We start from the raw sequence: 21,956 nt of genomic DNA on the forward strand, positions 1-21,956 counted from the left end.
ATTTGTATACAGCTGTGTATCTACATATATGTGTATTTAATATACAATATATTTTTATATATACAGATTGTGCATACATACACATGTATATCTATTTCTAAACATACATGTACACACATACTTGCCCTTGTATAGAATGTTAGATTAAGATTCAGAAGACAAGAATTTGAGTCTTTACTCAGAGATTTTAGTTTTGTGTGACAACGAGTAAGTTGTATAAGGTTTTATAGCCATGGCTTTCTCATCTGTAAAATGGGGTTAATAATCGTGCTTCCTCCCTCCCAGGGCTGTTGTTAGGCAAGCAGCCTTTAAGCAGTATATACATGTGAAATAAGAAAGACTAAGAGTCATTTGTGACACATTTTTGGAAGCCAGCCCAGGCACATTCAGGGTGCACGGCCATTCGAATTTCATTAGATAATTCCAACAATAAATAGTTAAGTTACTGTGGCCCTAAAGAATCCAGCGGCCAATAGAGCTTCTAAATCTGTTGGCAGGGTGTGGTTCAGGTCCTGGGAAAATCTGGGTCGTTATGTTGTGTCCATCGAAAGTGGACACAGGACTCTGCTGCTTTCTGCTGCGTATTCCTAAGCAGCTGTGAAGCAGCTGTTGTGGTTCACCTCAGCAGTGGTGGAAATGACTCCTCTGTCTGCGGACGGGACGGGGGTGGGGGGGTCAGCGCTGAAAAGCCCAGCATAAACATCAGATATTGTGAGTATTTTTATTCACTGTAATGAAGCACATTATTATTAGCCAAGAGCTGGGGCTTCCCAGCGGTGCAGTCGACAATATCGCCTCACACGCAGCCCCTCCTTCCATTGAGCCCCTACGAGGTTGGGAAGCTGCTACCCAGCATGTTGCAGCATTTCCCCAGAAAAGGGGGTTGGGATGCCCACTGTGTGCCTACCCTCCCCTTGATCCCCACCCCCCTGGCCTTATAGAATCTTAGCCAAGCTACTGCCAGGTTTCATTTCCGCTTTTTTGTGTTATTCGGGCGGAGGAGGGGAGCAGGGAGAAGCTAATAACAATACCTTATATTTATATGGCACTTTTCTCTAAGGAGATCAAAGTGCTGTGTAGACATGATCTCATTCATCTTCACAATATCCTAGCAAAGTAGGGAGGAGGCAATTATTATTACCACCACTTTGCCAAGAAGAAAACCGAGCCCTAGCGAAGTATCCCCAAGGTGGATGGATGGATTAGTGAGGTAGTGGGAAACGGTAAAGATTTCGAAAGAGGCTTTTTATGAGGTGATCAAAGTGCTTTCACATAGATTTTTCTTTAAGTGTCCTTTGCTGCATCCCTGGGGGCCACTGGTATCACCTCCCTGATGCTGGGGTAAGAACCGTTATCCCCCATTTTAGAGATGGACAAAGTAAGGCACTGAGTAATGAAGTTAACTGTTCAGGGACCCCAAGGTACACTAGAAGGAAGAACTCAAAGGCTTGCTTCCTCTTTTGTTCAGGTGTGAGCCAATGGCCTCATTTTCCTCTCTTTATCTGGTTATTTTCTACTTGTTAACATGGCTTGTAGGGTGTCAGTGTGAAACAGGGTAAATAGCAAGCATATAAAAGGTCATTCATTGACAGGTGCAAAGAGTTTAGTGTATGAAGAATAATGATTTTAAAAGGAATACTAACCACAATACTGTGATAACTCAAAATTCAGAGAATCTAAAGGTCTCAAAGCACTTTTCTAACTTGCCAGTCTCAACTCATTATACATTTTTATCGAAACCTTCTTTTGTGACAGCAATTTCTTTTCCAAATATGTCACATATCCCACAAATATATCCCTTATAATGAACAATCCAAGTTTAGCAAAAATAATAAAAACATCGGCAATATCTCATGGTATATACTATTCCATAAATATGGCCCCCCACCAACTGCAATCATTATACATTACATTAAATATACAACTAGGCAAGCTGCATCACGGCTGCTTAAACAGCAACTAATGATGCCAGTCATATGGCACAGTGGAAAGATCCCTTGTCTAGGAGTTAGGAAACCTTGGTTTCCTCAGTTCGGCAAAGCAATCAGTCTGTAACCTTGGTCAAGTCAGTTTATCTATGATGTTAAATGAAGGGTTTGAATGAGATGCCTTCTTCCATCTCTGATATTCTCTGACTTTATAATAATAGTTTTAAAAGCAGCAAATTTCAAAAATGGAAAAGAAAATTCTTAGCCCGGAATATATAATCTGAGGACTTTCTCGTCTCCTGAGAAAGCTCTTTAATCATATGGAAAGGACCAGGATGATATGGAAGGTCCCCGGAGGATGTTGATTCTGGGAATAAGGCCCTAGGAGAATATGCTTGTCTTAGAAATAGAAAAGGGAAAATGGGCCAAGGTGGATTTCTGTCAGAAAAGGTTATCAGTCCTATTTTAACTCTCTTATTCACTAAAAGTCTTTAATCCATCCTCAGCACTGTTACTTCTAGGCCAGGGCTCAAATCAGAATGTAGCAATATGCTTATCCATTGACTATGGGCTCTGATTTTTGAAACCTGGAATATTAAATTGAGAAGTCAACGCTAAGTTAGCAGAAGGAAGGATATCTTTGCCCATTTGTGGAGTCACAATCAGGTCACTTGGAGGAATGTTACCAATGCTAAATAGGCCGGTGGTTTGATAAAGGCTGAAAGAGAAAATAAATAATTTGCTCTGTGGTTTTGAGAAATGATCCCTTTGCCTGAAAAGTAGACATGAGGACAGCTGTACCACATTACATCTCGCTGAAGAATCCCTTTATTCTATCAATAATGAGACTCCTCAGGACTCAAGAATAGAGAAGAGTTTACAGCAGGATTGGCATTCTTATCTTTTACCTTTGATAACAGAGTTTGATAAGAAGTTGTCCCTTTCAAAATTTTTTAGGGGGATTTGGGGTGGGGTGATTCATTTTCCTGTGAATAGTTAGACCAAAAGGTACTTCTAAGAGGTCCATACTCTATCTCTCTGACTTAAGGAGGTCATGGAAAGGAAGGAAGGAAGGAAACCCTTTGTCTTACCCTTAAATTGTCCAAGAAAGGGATTAATTCTGTGGTATCAACTTATTGCATGTTTTCTGACATGTCAGAATCATGTTACAGACATAAACTAGAAAAGGGACAAAGCTAGCTAGTGTCAATCAAGCAGTAAGCATTTATTAAAGTCCTACTGTGTGTCTAATAGATACTGTGTTCAGTGTGCGGTTACAGAGACAAAAATGAAGCAAGTTCTCAAGGAGGTACAACATGTACGCAAATAAATGCAACATAAATACAAGATCATGTTCTTTGTTTTTTTGGTGAAGAGAAATGGTAGAAACTGAAGGGAGCAGGAAAGGCCACATATAGCAAAAGTACTTGAGCCAAACCTTGATGTAATTGAGGGACTCTAAGAGGAGGAGGTAAAGAGAGAATGCATTCTGTGTATAGAGTATAGGTATTTATTAAGCACCTGGTTAGGAGCCTTTAATATTATCCCATTTTACCCAGGGAGGTAGATACAATTATTATCTTCATTTTACAGCTGAGAAAACTAAGGCAGACAGCATTTAAGTGGCTTGCCCAGGGTTATACAGCTTATAAGTGTTTGAGGCTAGATTTTAATTCAAGTCTTCCCAACTCCAGGTCCAGTACTCTATAGCACTCACTAGGTGCCTCTAGTCATAGAACTGGGAGGTGGTGTCACATGTGAAGGACAGTTAGAAGTCTGTCTGCCTGTGGTGTTGAGTATGTGAAAGGCAAGTAATGTTATTAAATAAAGTTAACCAGGTAGGTTAGAACCAAACCACCAATGGATTTAAATATCAAGAATCATCTAGTATCCAGCCAGTCAGAACATTTTCTAGTTGGCCACCCATCCTGACTGGACCCCCAGTGTTCTCTTCAATGACTCTCCATTTCTTGGAATTTCTTTCATTTTCCTGCTATTTCAGGCTTGCAATGAGTTCACTACACATGTGATGAACCTGCTTCGTGAGCAGAGCCGGACCAGGCCTATCTCACCAAAGGAAATTGAAAGAATGGTGAGCATCATCCATCGCAAATTCAGCTCCATCCAGATGCAGCTCAAGCAGAGCACATGTGAAGCGGTCATGATTCTACGTTCGCGGTTTTTGGATGCAAGGTGAGGCTCTTTCCTTACCATTCTGAATTTTTAAAAAGAACAACAAAAAAAGAATTTTACAGGTGAAGAAACTGAGACCCAGGGAGATAAGTGACTTAACCAAGGCAGGCAGGCAGTGAATATCAGAAGCAGGATTTGAACCCGGGTCTCTCGATTCAATATCCAATGCTATTCCCACTGTGCCATGTTGCTCGTATTAATCTGGCAACACTTTTGAATTAATTAGTGTTTTATTAATTGTAACAGCCTCCATATGCGTTTGGAAAATAGTAATGCATATGTATATAAGACATTACCTAATTGGTCTATAGAACCTCTGTTAACTTAGTTAGTTTACTGAGCTTACATTTTGTTGAAGCTGATGATGAAAAGGATAGTGCTTAGCTCATAGAGAGTCATAGACCCATTGCAGTGACTTGTGTCTCACTCCTCAAGGACTCTGCAGTGGACAGGTGGTTACCTCCATAACCCATCTTTCATCCATTTTATTGTGGTGTCTCAGTGCTAAATGGCTGCTGGGAAGTCCTTTCCAAAATTGCTAACAATGAGTGAGGTCATTGGGTCATACAGAACCCAGGAAAGAAATGAGAATCCATAGGCCCTGCCACCCTGTTAAATAGGGATAATTCAGGGAAGCCATTCTATGGTAAGCCTACCTTGCTTTTTTTTTTCTTACCATTGAATCTGGGGTATGCACCCAGAAAGACATTTTCGATGTTGGATATAATGGTGGAATTATGAGAGCAGTCACCTCTTAGACTTCTTATCAACAGGTGATCCTGCCTTCTTCCCTGTCACTCTGTGTGCCTAAGGTCTAAGCTGATTTAGGCTGCTGAGATCATTCCATTCCCTGGGGGTGCCAAGTACAAGTGTCTACTGGCCTTCTGACTCCTTTCCTCTGAGCCTGGGTAGAACAGCAGCCTGGGCATGTGGTGCTTACATTCCCATGGCAACTCCCCTAGTTAAAATGCTGGAGTCGGTATTTACATCAGTAGACTTAGAAAAGAAAGTTGGACACAGCCTAGAATCTTTTGAAGTAAGAGGTTGAGAAGAAGGGAAGGCCCAGGCTCATTGTCTCATCTGATTTTTTTATTTTTATTTTTTCTGAAGCCAAGATAGCCAGGCAAACGGTACTTGCCAAGAAACCATTGCAGGATTTTATGGACATCTCTTTTTTCTTCTACTAGCCTTTGTTAATACTGTGGATTTTTTAGTTTAAGTCTTAGATTTTGCATGGAAAGTCCCTTTAATACCAGGCTGGTCAGAACAAAGAGGCAAAATGCCTTTGAAATTGTTTCTTTATTGCCTTACTGGCAGCTTTTCTGCAAGATGTTTTTGAATGTTGTTTGTTGTTGTTAATTGTTCGTTATGATTGTCACTTTAATTTTAGTGTTTTAAGGAAAATATAGTACTAAGTAACCCCAAACTCCAGCCCTAGAAGGACTGAGAAACTTTCCCAGCTTTATAAGTATGCTTTTTAACTCTGCCCTCTCCAGTCTAGAGATGCCACACAGTTTCCACCCGTACTATGAGCTGCCTAAACAGGCACCAAGTCAAAAGAGAGACATTCCTGAAAACCTTGCTGCTGCCATAGGAATTCTGCCACAACATGTACCTCTCACGAATGGGGGCTCTTTGAGACATGTTGCTGTGGAAATAAATAATATACATGGGAGGCCTGATTCAGTAATGGGATTAGTTTTAGCAATTTGATAGATTTACAGTACAAGATTTGATAATTACCCATGGACATGTAGCACTTCTCAACTGAATGCTTGGCTCAGATCTGTTAGTCAAGTGCAATCCTCTCTCTCAGCCTCCATGGACTGGCCTGACCAGTTATTCCAGAAAAGATGAACCTGGATATAAGGCTCCAGATAGAGGGATGGTTGTATTCAGGATCATACATTATTGGAGACAGGGATAGTATGGATAAGTGAAAGATACTTATGTTTTCAAATTAATTTTAATCATAGGATCAGAGATTTGGCATTGGAAAGGATCTTAGGGGCCTATTTTGCCCAACCCCCTCCTTTTATGTATTAGAAAACCGAAGCCCAGATAGGGTGAGTCAGAAGTGGAACAATTGGAATTTGAACACGGATCCTTCTAAGTCCAAATGCAGCCCTCTTTCCAGTGGACTGTTTTTGGCCTCCTCTACTAAATCTTTAACAAAGATTCTTACAAAAGTCAAAAATTAGCTATTTTGAATTTCCCTTCCAATCCTTGCTACTGCATCTCCTTAGTAAAGGTCCTCCTAAGTAGTAAAGTGGTTAAGAGGAGGTTAGCAAGAAAGAGGAACATGAACATTTTCAGATATTCTATTATAGTCTCTGCCCAATCCAGTCCAAGTCTGCTCATCGAAAGCAACCTCAAAATGTACCACCAACTCCTTCTTGCTAAATATTTCCCTTAATGTCCCCTGGAAGAATGGCAGCCGGTATACACTAGGTGTACAAAGGGACTGCCTGATGAAAGAATGCCAGGGACTGCCCTCCCTTTGCTCCACATAGCTTTCTCCAGGAGGTCCATAAGAAGACATTAGAGTTTGTGCATAAATCAGCAAAGTACGTTAGGAGTGACTTAGTCATCTTCCACCAGTTATCACCAGCATACAGAAGAGACCTTTATCACATGCCCACTTTTAAGCTAAATTAAAAAAAAATCCAATCTGTCTACTTTTGGATGCTGAGTGACCCAGAAACTCAGCATGATCTTAGAGAGAGGATTGAGCTTGGCATAATCTGGACAGATGTGGTTAATACCTGTGGACAGATGGTATTCATCCGGTAAAATCAGGCACTTTATTGTGTTAATTAACCCAGGAGGGACATTGAAAATACAATATTAGCTGAATTTCCAGCGAATATTAACAGAGCACCAAGATCCAGTGCTTTCTTTTGGTAAAATTGGGAAAATCTGTTCACTGGTACCACCAGAGATTGGTTGGATATCTTTTCACATCTGTAAGGAAAACCTTTTGATAAAAGCAATAAAGGAGGAAAGTGCTAATTGAGCTAATTTAAAGATGGTAACTCACACTCTCAAAGAAAGACACTCAGGTCCTGCTAAGAGCCTCGGCTCCCTCAACAGCCTTACCAGTGATCCACTGGTCTTTGCTGTGAAGAAGCAATAAAGTGATTCTCACTTTAAATTAGTTCAATTAGCACTTAAAAAAAAGGAAAGAAAAAAAGTACCTTAATTCATAATGTGTTTTTTCTCTCTTTCTAGTGACCTACATGTTAAAAAAGATTTCTACAGGTTCATTTCTTTTGCCACTTAGCAGCTGTTTCCTTTGAAGAGGTGCGCCTCTCTCATTTTGACAAAGGGACAGCAGTTAGGGGTTTAATTTCGGTCAGTGTATGTCTCCCTCTTCCCAGATGCCTTTAAAAAATCATGATCATTTGGCATTTCCATAGACTTCTAAGTTTGAGAAAATATCTTTAACCAATAGCTATGTTGTTATCTCTGTTCAGAGCCTAAAACAGTGCATAAGTGTTTAACCAGTGCCTTTTGAGGACATTTTGACAGTGGGTCTCTCTCCCAGAATGTTGTCAGGTTCACCGGACGCTCTAGACAGAGCTGGTCTTCTGCCCTTGAGATTCTAGACTAATGTGTTCGTGTACGTATGTATTTTTTAAATTTGGATCGCACATATTGATTTATTTCATTTCCTCTGTCAAGGCGGAAGAGACGAAATTTCAACAAGCAAGCCACAGAAATCCTGAATGAGTATTTCTATTCCCATCTCAGCAACCCTTACCCCAGTGAGGAAGCCAAAGAGGAGCTAGCCAAGAAGTGTGGCATCACGGTCTCACAGGTAAGGGGGCACCCAGTGGGTTCAGGCTGAGGCCTCGCCACGGAAGAGCTCCATGGCAGGGTAGTGGAACCTTTTGCTTTCTAGAGCACCCATATCAGGCAAGTCCTTGCAGCTGAAGTCTGGAATAGCAGGGTAAGTGCATGAGAGGTCTGGGGGGTCTGTAGGTAAGTACCAGGTCTCATTTTGATTAGCAAGAGCAAGAGATGACTTAGCAGAGACTCAGTGTGAATGAATGAATGAAAAGTTATTTTGGAGACATTTAGTTGCTTCCTAAGTCTGATTGCTTGTGCATTGTCCATCTTTGAGTTTGTAACACTATTCCAGAATCATCTCCACCCCTTTCTGGTGAGCAGACCCTCATGTCAAGGGAACAAAAATTTGGATGTGTGCACATGGAAGCCAAATCATGCTGGTTTATACATAGACAATAAAAGCACACCCTCCACTTCTGAAAAATTCCAGACCTTCTTGAATTAATAAATGGGCATAACAGTAATGTGGAAAGTAATCTGAAAGGATGGGGACCTTTGTACTTCGACAATCTCTCTCTGGGTCCCTTAATCAGGAGGAATACTAGGGAATACATACCCTAGGACAACGAAACAACCACACAGAAAAATGATACTTTTCCTTAACATTGACTCCGCAATGAAACATAATTAAGGCTGTTATGATAATGGAGATACATTTCATTCTGCTCTAATAGTAAGACAGTGATCATATATATATATATATATGTGTGTGTGTGTGTGTGTGTGTGTGTGTGTGTGTCTAATATCTACCTCTATCTAGAAATAAATATTGAGATATATATCTGTATCATATATAGAGGGATAGATAAAATATATATGTAATAACTGACTTACTATATATTATATAGGATATATCTTATGTTGTATATTTCATGTTATTTATATATTATAATTATATATTTATATATTTATTTTTAATCATTAAAAGAGTTCCATCCATATATCTTATATAATCAGAACCTCACCTTTGAGAACACTTGGAAAGATTCTCTCTCTTTGTCTCTGTGTCTCTCTCCTTATTTTGTTGAATAATTCCTCCCTGCTCCCCATACCCACTCCTTGTCCCCAGCTTTTAAGTGAGATAAGGAATTAGAATATTGAAATTCAACAGGAAAATCTGTAATTGCTGATTCCTTATGCAGAATAGCAGACAAAGCACCATGAAAAGTGAGAAAAAAGAGAAAAGCAAATAGAAAGGGAGGCTAACTCTTAGGAGAGATTCCACCCAACATTGTTCAATTTTTCTATCTTTGGAAAGCACCTTGGACCATATTAGACCCTGAGATTCAGGATAGGGAGGGATGTATCATCATGTGTTTTCTAAACAGAGTTGGGTCTAGTCAGTATACAGAACTTTATAAATGGGAACATCACATGAAGAAAGTGCCACTGAATTTAATCCATTTGAATCCAGAGTTACTGTAGGAAATTTGACCTTGACAAAGGCCATTTCCAGTCCGAACAACCTCTTGTTAGGTGGAAGCTCTGTGGTCAACCTCAAGGGTCATCTAGTATGATTTTGTTCTTGCCAGATCCATATTCTTGGAAGTGACCTAAAAACTAAGTAATCTTATGGTATAGGAGAAGGGAGTAGCATTGCCTTTGGTATTAGCTGCACAGATAAATAATTTACAACGTACTCATCCCTCCCACATGCATCTCTAAACTATTGTGTTCCTCCTCTCTCACCTTCATCCTACTTACTCAAGATGGTAATCATGCTACTCTATTCTACTGGTAGCAATTTATTTTGAGGATGAAGAATAGTAAAAAAGTAAAGATCCTTGGATTTGGAGCATAAGATCTGGATTCTAGTCAGTCAATAAGGCTTTGATGCATCATGCACTATGCTAAGGACTAGAGATACAAAGCAAAGCAAAAACCCCGTCCTCAAGGAGCTGACATTCTCATCAAAGAACAAATAGCGATGCACGTAAAAGACACATGGCATGTAAACAGAAGGGATAGCGATGCACGTAAAAGACACATGGCATGTAAACAGAAGGGCATCTCAAAGTGAAGGCAGTAGGAGGACCTGGAGATTATGCTGAAGGTCATAGGATTTGAGCTAAGTCTTGAAGGAAACCATAGACGCTAAGATGGAGGTGAGGGTGCCCTTGGCAGCAATAAGGAAATGGGAAAGAAGAAGATGTTTTTAGAAGAGATAATCAGTTGTTTGTTTTTTGTTGGGGGGGGGGGAGATGTTCAGTCTGAGATGCCTAAAGGATGTCCAGTTCAAGATGTTCAAAAAGCATCCTGCCATTTCATTTGTGGACTCCAGTTCCCTGTTGTTGGGAATGGACTGGGCCAGGAATTTCAAATCCATGGGCTGCTATAGCTCCCCATTATATATCATATAGCCCTTTTTCTCTTGCTCAGACAAATATATAATAATATTGAACAGTCCTTGGAGAAAAGAGATAAAATTTAGCTACTCTAGGAGTAAAAAAAAATAATTAATGTAAATGTGAAACAAACCTAAAATTTGAATCTGAAGCCACTTCAAACTCGTCTTAAGATTTTGAAAGTTCTCTTAAGAAGAGATTGCCACCTAGTGGCCATTGAAAGAAACTTACTGATTAACATCTCTTCCCCACCACCTCCTTTCTACCCCTCTTGGGAATTCCTACACTCAGCATGCTTTTTTCTTTTCTTCTTTCTTCTGTGCTCAGATCTTAATTATTTCTACCTTTGACATTCTTTTTTTTTCCTCATCCCCTATGTTCCCCCCCCCCCACATACTCTATATCTTCTATAACCTTCCTTCCTTTCTCCCTCCCCATCTCAGTTACCTAAGGAAAAAATCATCTTTCCCCTCTCTTTTCTTATTCTCAATCTCCCTCTCTTCATTTTATTTATCAGCCAAGAAAATGATACTAATCATGTCTGACAAGCGTAAGAGTGTGCTAATATCAAGGAAAAGGACAACCATAAGTTTTAAAGTGAAATTAGATATAATAAAGAAACCATGCTCTTATGTTCTCAGGAAGTATGTAGAAGGCCCCTTCAGAATTTCTACAGAAATCTCCTTCACTCCCCCAAGCTCCTCTCATTAAACTTTTTGTTCCTCAAGCACGAGAATTCAAGATGAATTTTTTTTTTGCCTTTTGGAGGGCAATTGGGGTTAAGTAACTTGCTCAAGGTTACACGGCTAGTTTTTTTGTGTGGGTGTTAAGTGTCTGAGGCTGGAACTGAACTTGGGTCCTCCTGACTCCGGGGCCAGTGCTTTACTCACTGCGCCACCTAGCCACCCCCCTAAGATGAATTTTCAAAACAACACCTATTTCTTATTTGATTTCATTGTTTTGCTGTTTTAATTACTACTATAACAACAGTATTTTCTACTATTTCCCATTATAAGCATACAGTATTTCAATTAAAATATGGCTTAAGTAAGATTTTGTGGGCCAGCCTGAGAAAGCAGCTGTGAATTTATATTTGTTCCCATGGGGAAATGTGTTCTATATTCTACCGCAACCAATTTATACACAAGTTTCTGGAAGCCAGCCTTGTACTGCTGGTGTTACTTAATGCCCCAAGAGTTAGGGATCTCAGTCTAAGATAAGTCAAGAAGTTGATTATGTTCCTGAGAGGCAAAACCTCAAAGTAGAGTCGCCAAGGCCTGTCTTTTTGAGGGGACATGTAATTAAGTAACAAAGAGGAAATCCAATAGAAAAGATGGCTGTTTTAAGAGAAAAACAAAATCATATACAAATATATACCCCCCCATATATTTAACAGAACAGGTGACTATTCACATAAAGATTTTTCATTTCATGAAATAACTCATCAAATTATGGCTTTGTGCCTTCATGCTATGATACAGTTTACAAATATTTTATTCCCATACAGTTTTTCAAAGATACCCCTGTTGGCTGATATGGTAGCAAAACGGAGTCAATAAAATCAGCAATGTTTTAAGATAGGGTCTGCTTACTCCTGAAGCAAAGAATCAGGTATTCAAATTTGACCTTAACAAGCTCTCTACTTAGGCCTACAAGTCCTCAGCCATCGCGGAAAGAAAAGGGGCCACTGGCAACTGCATTAAGCAACAGACAGGAAATAAATTAACAAAGTGAATTCGATTGAATTTGTTCATTAGTTTTTATAAGTAAAGCCTTGAATTCAAAGGGATAATCAGGAGGACCCATTGTGGTTTTCTGTATTTTTATTTGGACATAGGTGATGAATAGGTGCATGTAAGAAATTTAATACTTAGATTTGTATAAATGTCTGAATTTAGCATCTAAACATACTTATATGGGAAGCACCAGAGTGCAGTAGAAAATGTGCTAGAATTGAACTCATTTGACCTCAGCACAAATCTTCCCTTGGTCACTGATCTCTTTATTTACCTTGGACAAATCATATAACTTATTTGAGTCATATATCCTTATCTATAAGATAAGGTGATTGTTCCTTCTGGTTATAAATCTGTGATCTTATGATGTTTTTTGTTACAAAAAAAAATCAAATTTTAGTTAACATTAAGGTTACCTGCCTCTAGGTTCCTATATATTTGTAAGGATCATTGAAGGCAAACCTCTTTCACTGGTCCATGATTTCACTCCTTGCCCAGGTCAATTGGCTCATCTCTTTTTGCCATGTAGCTTTTTCTAATTCTATTTTAAACTACAGATAAATACCAGACAGACAAATTTGAATTGGGCACACTAAATTAAAAGGATTCTAGTTTAAGTCCTCTGTGATTTTTCTTTGGATAACGTCTCCACCAAACTAGAATTAGAGACATAGTTATAACCATGTAGAATCCTATGAGACTGTGTTATTTTAGATCTGAAAGGGACCTGAGAAATCATCTAGTCCAGGTTCTTCATCATGTAGGAGAAAACTGAGACCAGAGAGATGAGGGGACTTGACTAAGGTCATATAAGTAGACCCAAGATCTCAGCCTAATTCTTCTGACACCAACTTTGGAGCTTTTCACAATATGACACTTTGGAGGGGAAGGAAGGAAGGAAGGAAAGAAAGACAGACGGAAAGAGAGAAAAGGAAGAAAGAAGGAAGGAAGGAAAACTAAGATTCATATCAAAGACTTTTGGAAAATTATGATAGATACTAATCAACTGCCTTTGTTTTCTCATCTTCCTTCCCTCTGCCAAAAATTATTGAAATCTGAAATGTTAACTTTCTTATCTTCTCTTGAACTTGCTCTAGGTGTCAAACTGGTTTGGAAATAAGCGAATCCGGTACAAGAAGAACATAGGTAAATTTCAAGAGGAAGCCAATATTTATGCTGCCAAAACGGCTGTCACGGCTACCAATGTGTCAGCCCATGGAAGCCAAGCTAACTCACCCTCAACTCCCAATTCAGCTGGTTAGTTTTTTTGTTTTGTTTTGTTCGAATTGTTCTTGTTTGTTTCTTACATTTGTTTTTTATTCCATTGGGTTTTTTCTTTTCTTTCATTGTTCAGATTTTTGATGGGTTATATTTTTGTGTGTTTTATTGTTGCCTTATTTTTTTCTGTTATTGTTTTGGGGTTTTGCCCCATTTCTAAAGAAGAACTTTTCATGCTGTTGGCATGAGGGGAACTTGCCGAGATTTTGCATGGACAAGTTCCAGTTGAACCATTTTTGCATAAGGGTCCTCTCTGAACGTTTGGTTGGTTTAATGAGGAGTCCTACTTGTTCTCACCTGAGTGACCTAATAAACAAGACATTTCTTATAGCTGCCCATTGTTATGCTTTTGGGGTGGTATGGGGTGGTTGGAGACTGTGGGAAGGGTACCATCACTGATTCCTGTGATGTTCTATCTCATTCATTCTTAGTTTGTAGCTATGAATTTGTTTTATATATGTGTATGTGTGTATATGTATACACGCATATACGTATATATGTAACTATTTAAATATAATTTATTTCTTTTGTAAGCCTATTCATTTTATTTTATTCATTTAAAACATTTTTCTAAGAAGGGCTTCATAGACTTCACCTGATTGACAGAGGGTTTCACGTCACAAAAGAAGCTTAAGAACCACTCTTCATTTGTTCCATCTCTCATAAAGTTTGGTTCACCTGCAAGTCTGTGTTCCATGTGGGTTTTACATTCCTTTCACAAACATCTCATTAGAATGCTCTGGTCTACAAACAAGACTAGAGTTATTTATAAACCTAATTTTTAAAAAAAGTTCCTATTTATATTTGGTTGTTTTTCATTCCATTAACTTCAAAGGAAATTTCACAGTGATTAATTCATCTTCCACAGATTCCTGGTCTCCTGTCACAGCATCATTCTGTGTGTGTGTGTGTGTGTGCGTGTGCGCACATATGGTATGTGTACCGGGTTTTATTTTTGTGGATATGTGTTCATACCACTTATGTCAAAGGTAATCATTATCCTGTGGTGGTGGTGTTTTTCCCTCTTATGGAAACTTGTGCCAAGAGTGTGACTTTCCAGGATATATAGAACCTATATTTGAGTCAGTGACATGTTGTCTTGATTGTTCTAAACTATGAAAAGAAAAAAAAATGTTTGGTACTTTCTTTTCTATTGTGAAAGAAGTATTTGTTTAAAAAAAAGCAAAACTTACTCCATTAAATAAGTTTGAGCTTTGAACATGATGCTGTTCTCCTCGTGCTTGAGATGTGGTAGATCTTGGACTGTGGGACTTGTCACTATGAAAGGAATCATAAGTCAACTCCAGCTAGTTCATAAAATAATTAAAACTTTTATTTATGACACAATTGGGGCTTTTAAAACAGTTTGTTTTTTTGCTGAAGTTTTCTTCTTTCCTCAAGCTGACTTGTTATCAATAACATGGTGGCTTTGTTACTTGGACTCTTGAGTGCTAAACCTGACATGCATACTTATCTCTGATTGGAGGCTGCCTCAAAATAGAGTGGCATAATTATTTTCATTTTTTGTTTGTGTAAATAAAAGCATGTGTAAATATTGGTAGGGGGTTTGTAAATCAGAATGTTTAAAAAATGCAAAAGTCAAGTACAGCTTCCGTCTTCCTAATCTTACAGTGGCCCCCTGAGTAAATAGGTACTTTATGCTTTGAACACTGTGGCATAGTAGATATGGCATCTAAGTAAATGTCTAGCAAATTAAATGTGTCCTTCTTTGTCAACTGGTCATTTCTTAGGCAATCTGCTGGCTACCGTATTGAATGTGTCCTATTGGAAGGTTGATATCTTTGCCCTTTTTGTCCCCAAGTAGTTCATTAATGTTTGGATTGGTGAAAATGTTCTGAATGCCTCTGGGGGGGGAAAAAGATAAATCCAATTTAACCAGCATTTATTAAACACCTACCGTGTGCCTAGCACTGTACTGACCGTAATTATAATGTAGTTTTATTCTCCAAAACACTTCTTTCTGTAATATCTGAATCATGAATGGTTTTTGATTCACGACTGATCTATAGGAGTAAAGGAATTGTGGATTTTATCACTGTAGCCTTAATTTCTTTATGTTTCCTGAAGAGGAAGAAGAGTCATTATTTTAATGCTGACCAGGACCCCAAATTTTTCCAGCCTTAGAGAATTGTTTAATTTTGATTTTATGTATGCTGTAGGGAAAAGAGTTCAAGAATTGGCAGTCCCAGGATCTGGATTACTAATAGTTATGTGATTTTGACCAAGTCACTTACATTCTTCTGCCCTCACTACTTTTCTCATCTGTAAAATGCAGCAGTTGTGCTAAATGTTTTCTAAAACCCATCTACCTCAAATTCTAGTCCTGTATGATGTTTTCCAGCAGAGCTTATAATTGCAACTTTCTAAGGATTACCTTCTGCGACTTCTGAGCCAAAAATTTTAACTTGTGACTATGTTGTTGGAAGCTACATATGGAGGAATTTCTTTGTAGCATTTTTCTGAAAATAAGACAAAGTGAAGAAAATATTCACTCTTTCTAGTAGCTTGGAACTTCAAAAGAATAAACATCAGCTAGAGGAAAAAAAAAATTTCAAATAGGCTTTTCTGTACTTTGCTCCTAAAACAAACACAAGATCATTACACAGATAAGTCAAGAACTTACAAATGCTCAAACTTCAAATGAGATGTTTGGCCTGATGAACCAAATAGATAATCAGCAATTTCAAAGGGAAACATTCTAATTGAAGTTGGAAGCAATTTGAAAACCAACAGATGGATGGATGAGTGTTAAAATGCTGCAGATGGGTGGGAAGTTGTTCAAGGGTCAGGTGACCTGGGAACTTTGTACATCTTTAGAGCATGGTGGTTAGGGTCATTTTCTGGGCCGCACCAGGGTCTTTCTTCTGAAGGCTAGTGTAGGAAAGGTAGTCTTGTTCTGTGAAAAGAGTATGTCATTCATCACTTGGAACGCACCATAGAAAAATGCATTTCACCCTTAGGGGGGTAGGCCAGTGGTCAGATTTACTGGGTGAGGGTGGAACACCTACATTTTTTGTAACAATAATAGCTGGCAGTATAAATAGTGCGAGAAAGTTTGCAGAGAACATTGCATGCATTATCTCATTTGGGCTACCAGCAAGAGGTTGTGCTAAGAGAACAAAGGACGGAGAATGAGAGAAAGGGGAAAATGTCTTTGAAAGAAGAAAATGCAAAAATAATATATGCGGACACTGTTTTCCATGAAAAGAAGGTCCAAATAAATGTCCCTCCATATTCATCCCAAGCACCAGTTGTGATGTTATGTACAGTCCATCGGTGGTAACCTAAGGAATCCCATTCCAATTGCATCCTTGTTTTGTTTGTTTTTAGAGAATATAAGAAACTTCACTATTGTTTCTTCAAAAGGGGAGTCTATATCTAGAGACTTTCATCTCTCAAAGGCAGTGAAGTACGTTGAATGTGGAGTCAAAAGACCCAAATTCACATTTCAGCTCTGCTGTCTGGTCTTTTTCCCAGTGTGCCCATAGCTTAATACTGAATGAAACACATATACACACACACACACACACACATACACACACACGTTGTGTTTATTATGTGTCAGGAAATGGGCTAAGCAATATAAATGGAAGAGTGAAACAGATTCTACTGTCAACAAGTTCAGAGTTTTAACCTCTTTGGGCCTTAACTTGCTTACCAGTAAAATGAAGCGGTGGTACTGGATGGTCTTGAATGTCCTTTCCACCTGTGGGTTTTGAGAGCCCTGTTGAATTAGCCAGACCAGGGCTGTATTGAGTCTCAAATTGGCTCAGTCCCCAAGTAAGACCTTGAAATGTTCCAGTCAGGCAGTGGGATTGGCTAAATGCTTCCGGGGGTGTGGAAGCCGGGAAGCCTCGAATTCCCTCATTTTGTGTAACTTGTTGAGTGTCTGAGATGGTGGCAAGTCCATCTTCACATGGAGCCATGTTCTGCAGCAGTATGAAAGAGTGACATTGAAGGGCCAATGGCAGACCCCACCTGATAGTCTCTGCCAGAAAGCTTGGTGACTTTCAGAGTGGTAGAAGGGGAGTTCATTTGGATTTTGTCCCCGCGGCTCAGCTCCCTTAAAAATGTTTGTATGATATACATAGCATTGTAGGAGGTGAAGTACCCAGAGAAGCTGGCAGCGTAATAGGTATCTGTGACTCGTCTAATAAGTCCTCAGGGGACCTTTTTATTTTCTTTTTAAGACCAAGGGAAAGAATTCCTCCTGTCAGTGTCTCTCTCTGTCTCTCTGTTTTTCTCTCTCTGTCTCTGTCTCTCTGTTTCTCTCTCTCTCTCTCTCTCTCTCTCTCTCTCTCTCTCTCTCTCTCTCTCTCTCTCTCTCTCTTTCCCTCTCCCTCTCTGTTTTTCTCTCTCTCTCTGTTTCTCTCTCTCTCTCCCTCTCTGTTTCTCTCTCACCCCCTCCCTCCCCCTGCCATCTCTACATGGAATATGGAGAAACAACCATGGCATTCCTGGTGCAAAGTATGAAACCTCAAAACCCTAACTTACACACATTCTGAGGAATACCATATTCCACAAGACCACCCTTCTATTCATCCTGTACAGAATTAAAGCCAAGCTTTTGTTTATTTTAGGAAGCAGGCATAATTCTTCAAGGTCAGGGGCAAAAATAATGGGAAAGATAAAAAAAACAATTTTAAGGCATAAATAACAAGAGTGTTGTAGGCTGAGATTATGTGAAAGGTAATGAAACATAGGTGTTCTAGGTTCCCTTCTATGTACCCATAACTGGTCTAGGAATCTAAACTTGATCAGATAGTTAAAGTCATCGTTCTGTGCCTCAATTATTAATTTTAGGAAATAGGCATGATATGTTTCCATAGAAATTGCCTCAAGCTGTTTGGAGGAATCATGAGAGATAGCATACATGCATACATACACATATATGTATACATCTATATACAGAAAGAGCCCTTAAATTCCTTTTCAAAACTAAAATTAATTAAATTTATTTCAAATGGATTAAAATACGAAGTTACAAAGTAATTTATCGTTATTGTTCTAGAAAGTTCTTGATTGCTGTCCTATTATGTGTATTTTTAAGAACTGTAAAACTTGAAGGCTTCGAAATAGAGGCTTTTAAAATTACATCATAAAACAGATTGTTTTTATTGTTTTAGCCATTGGAAGGTTATCTTGGGGTAGTGCATTTCTTTGTTCGCATCTGTATTCTCATCTGTATGTACCCATCCAGTTGCTTGGTAAATGCTTGGGACTTTAGAGGGGATTAAATATTCTGTGTCCCAGACAAGCACAATTTTAACATCATACATTCCATGAATACATCCGGGTGACATTTCCAGGAGACCTTCATTTTCTTGTCTAGGCCAAGCATGGGAACTTTTAACTTCTAAAATGGATGTTACTAATATTAGGAATGGAGAGTATCTTCATCATCACAATAATAACAGTGATACCACTATTACTAATAGCACTTTAAGGTTTTCAAAGCCCTTCCACAAATAGCCCATTTTATTGCACAACAGCACTAGGAGGTAGGTGCTATTATTATACTTATTTTGTAGATGCAGAAGCTGAGTCAGACAAAGGTTAAATGACTTGCCCAGGGTCATACAGCTTAGTGTCTGAGGCTGGATTTGAACTCGGGTCTTCCTGACTCCAGGTCCAGCACTGTATCCATTCAACCACTTATCAGTGATAATATTTTAGTTGCAGAACTCCTTGAGGTTGTGAATTGCTTACTGTTATCTCCATTTTTACAACTGAGGTAACTGAGACTGAGAGAGGTTAAGTGACTTTTCTAAGGTCACACGGTTAGTGTTTGAGGGGAGACATAAACCTAGTTCTTCTTGACTAGTCTATACTTCTGCTCACGGCAGCAAGCTGCACTTGCTGTGTTTTTCCCTCCACCATTGTCAATGTGTAATCTCTATAGTGAGGGAAGTCACTTAGCAAATATACTAAAACAGACAATTTTATTATTAAAAAAAATTCCAAAGCTTTGGTGCATATTGTAAAACACATTTAAAACTTATGGATTTTATTACAGTGTAACCATCCCCTCACCTGCAGCCCAATTCTGATGCAGAATGTGCTCATCTATTTGCATTCAGGGCTGCTTTTTAAGTGGCTTTCAGTAAATTGATCAAATGGTGATTTTTGTGTCTCTGCATTGAGGCCATGTAGCCTGCTGCAAAAATGTAGGTGAGTGACCCAATGGATAGACTTCATCCTGGGAAGCAGTAATAGAACATAAACTCCTCCTCCTTTATTTTTTTAGATTTTACTTTTTGCTTTTTGGAAGGGGGAATGTAGGGCAATTGGGGTTAAGTGACTTGCCCAAGGTCACACAGCTAGTGTTAAGTGGCTGAGGCTGGATTTGAACTCAAGTCCTCCTGACTCCAGGGCTGGTGCTTTATTCACTGCACCACCTAACCACCCCAGAACATAAACTTCTTGAGGGCAGGGTTGAGTGTTATTTTCCCTTTTTATCTGCAGTACTAAGCATAGTGTGATTGTGCAGTTGTTTTTTCAGTTATATCTGACTCTTTGTGACCGTATGTGGAGTTTTCTTGATAGAGATACTGGAGTAAGGTTTGCCATTTCCTTCTCCAGCTCATTTCACAGATGAGGAAATGAAGACAAACAGGGCTAAGTGACTTGCCCAGGGTCACACAGCTAGTAAGTGTCTGAGACCAGATTTGAACTTAGGAAGATGAGTCTTTCTGACTCCAGGCCAGGTACTGTTATCCACTGTGCCACCTGGCTGCCCGTCCACATAGTATACTCATGCTTAATAGGTTCCCCAAGAGTGGAGATACAAGAGAGATTGGCACAGAGGGAAGAATCAAATGGGGAATCCAGGAAGTCTGTAGAAGCCAACTTCATGGAGAATTTGTATTACTCATCTGCACAGATTGGATGACAGTGGATGAAAGGGGAAGAAAGTAGGAAGGGAGTTGAAGTTTTGGAAGATAAGTAAAGGAGAATAATGAACTGAAAGGAAGGTGCATCTTAAAAAGTACTTCCAGGAATTGGCTATCCCTTCACAACAACCTGCAGGCAAGGTCCCAGAATGACCTTCGCAAGCCACATGATTTTCTTCAGCTCTTTAAAGACCTCAAGAGGGTTCATTCAAGATTTGACTGTAAATTGGGTACCTTTCACTAGGTTATCAGCTTTGTGAATAGAACCTTTGCAGGTTCCCAGGCTGCCTTCAGCCCGTATGTTTCTTAGATCATTGGTAAGGACTTCTGTTTGCCGAGTTGGGGTTTTCATAGTGGCCTAGTCTTTTGTCAGGCCACTCCCGGCCCCCAGATCCTTATCAGAGAGTCAGAGGCCATGGCCGTGTTCATACATGGATGTATAGAGATGACAAAGTGCTGAGACAGCATTGCCAACAGCAGAAGGGGCTATCTTTGCAATTACTGCTGTGATACAAATGCATTTGTACATGAAGTACTTTGGTATGCGCATATTTATCTCTGTGTACATTAAGCAGCCAGACGTATTTATAATTTATCTATGCACATATATTTTTTTGAAATAATCTGTGTCAATTGCAGTATCTATCTTATAAATGGCATCTCACCTATCTCCCCAGTTTCTGCCTTGTTAGTTGGAATGAATTTGGGATCTTTGGAGGACTTCTCCTTCCCACCCCCTCCAACTACCCCCAGCCTGGGTGCTAATTTCCAGTAAACTCTGCATCGATTGTCTAACGTGTGGGTGCCTTAGGCAAGTTTTGAAGGGAGAGAGAAATAAAAATGGCCATACTTCAATCTGCAGTATATCTCCTGGAACTGTGATCTCACTAATATGGGCACACCTTCCAGCATCACAGACCACAACCCACTCAAACCTGCCCATTCTGTGCCTGTCCAGTGACCTGAAAATAATCAATATAACATGGCATTTAAGAAGGGGTCTTCAAATTGACTCCAGTGGGATCTTGGGTTAGGTTCCTTTAAAGTACAGCTCTAAAAGAAATACTATTGGGAAGGAATAGACACAATGAGAATCCAATGATCTGGGAAGAAAATCCCAAATGTTGACCATTAAGTTATTGTCATACAATGTTTCCTATCCCCATGCACTATTACTTCTGCTTTATATACAAACAACTTCATCAGAATGGTTCTTTTTTTCTGTACTAAAGCAGAAAGAGAGGCATCCAGATTAAATACTCTCAATATGATCAAGGTAATAGGCCACACCAGATCAGACAAAGACTCTATCTTGTTTCCACAAAGTCTTTCTATCTCTCCTAAGATAAGCCATACAGAGGCTATGAACTGTTTTTGTAATTTTGTTTAATATAGAGAAATCCCAGGTGAGGAAATTTTTTCTACCAATGATTGGCAGTTTTCTGGCAACTTATATTGTAGTCTTTAAAGAGTTGCTGGGAATACATAAGGGGAAAAAAACAAGCAAAAAACACAATCCCTAACCTCAAGCATCTTACATCCTATTGGGGAGGAAGATATAGAAGGCAGCTAGAAAGTGGAAAACTATGAAGAATCAGGAGTGGAACTTGGAGACATGTGAGCATGGATGACCCAGGCATCTCATGCAATGGTGGTGCCGGCCAGGTATTCACCATGAAATCAGAGGAGAGAACCACAAGGGGGAGCTGT

The 21,956-nt window shown here is 39.3% G+C and overlaps 1 protein-coding gene across 3 annotated transcripts in view; it reads left to right on the plus strand.

The window, feature by feature from the left end:
* Window positions 1-21,956, plus strand: part of PBX1 (PBX homeobox 1) — a 328,301-nt gene that overhangs the window by 273,739 nt on the left and 32,606 nt on the right. For all 3 annotated transcript variants that reach the window (XM_069094679.1, XM_069094681.1, XM_069094680.1), the window contains 3 exons: window positions 3,931-4,121; window positions 7,806-7,941; window positions 13,152-13,311. In XM_069094679.1, coding sequence (XP_068950780.1) covers window positions 3,931-4,121; window positions 7,806-7,941; window positions 13,152-13,311 — 487 coding nt within the window. The remainder of the gene's footprint in view (window positions 1-3,930; window positions 4,122-7,805; window positions 7,942-13,151; window positions 13,312-21,956) is intronic.

Source organism: Petaurus breviceps, unplaced genomic scaffold (genome assembly GCF_028583685.1).
Source record: "Petaurus breviceps papuanus isolate PSGF00001 unplaced genomic scaffold, PetGlider_PUasm1.0 220, whole genome shotgun sequence".
NCBI lineage: Eukaryota > Metazoa > Chordata > Mammalia > Diprotodontia > Petauridae > Petaurus > Petaurus breviceps.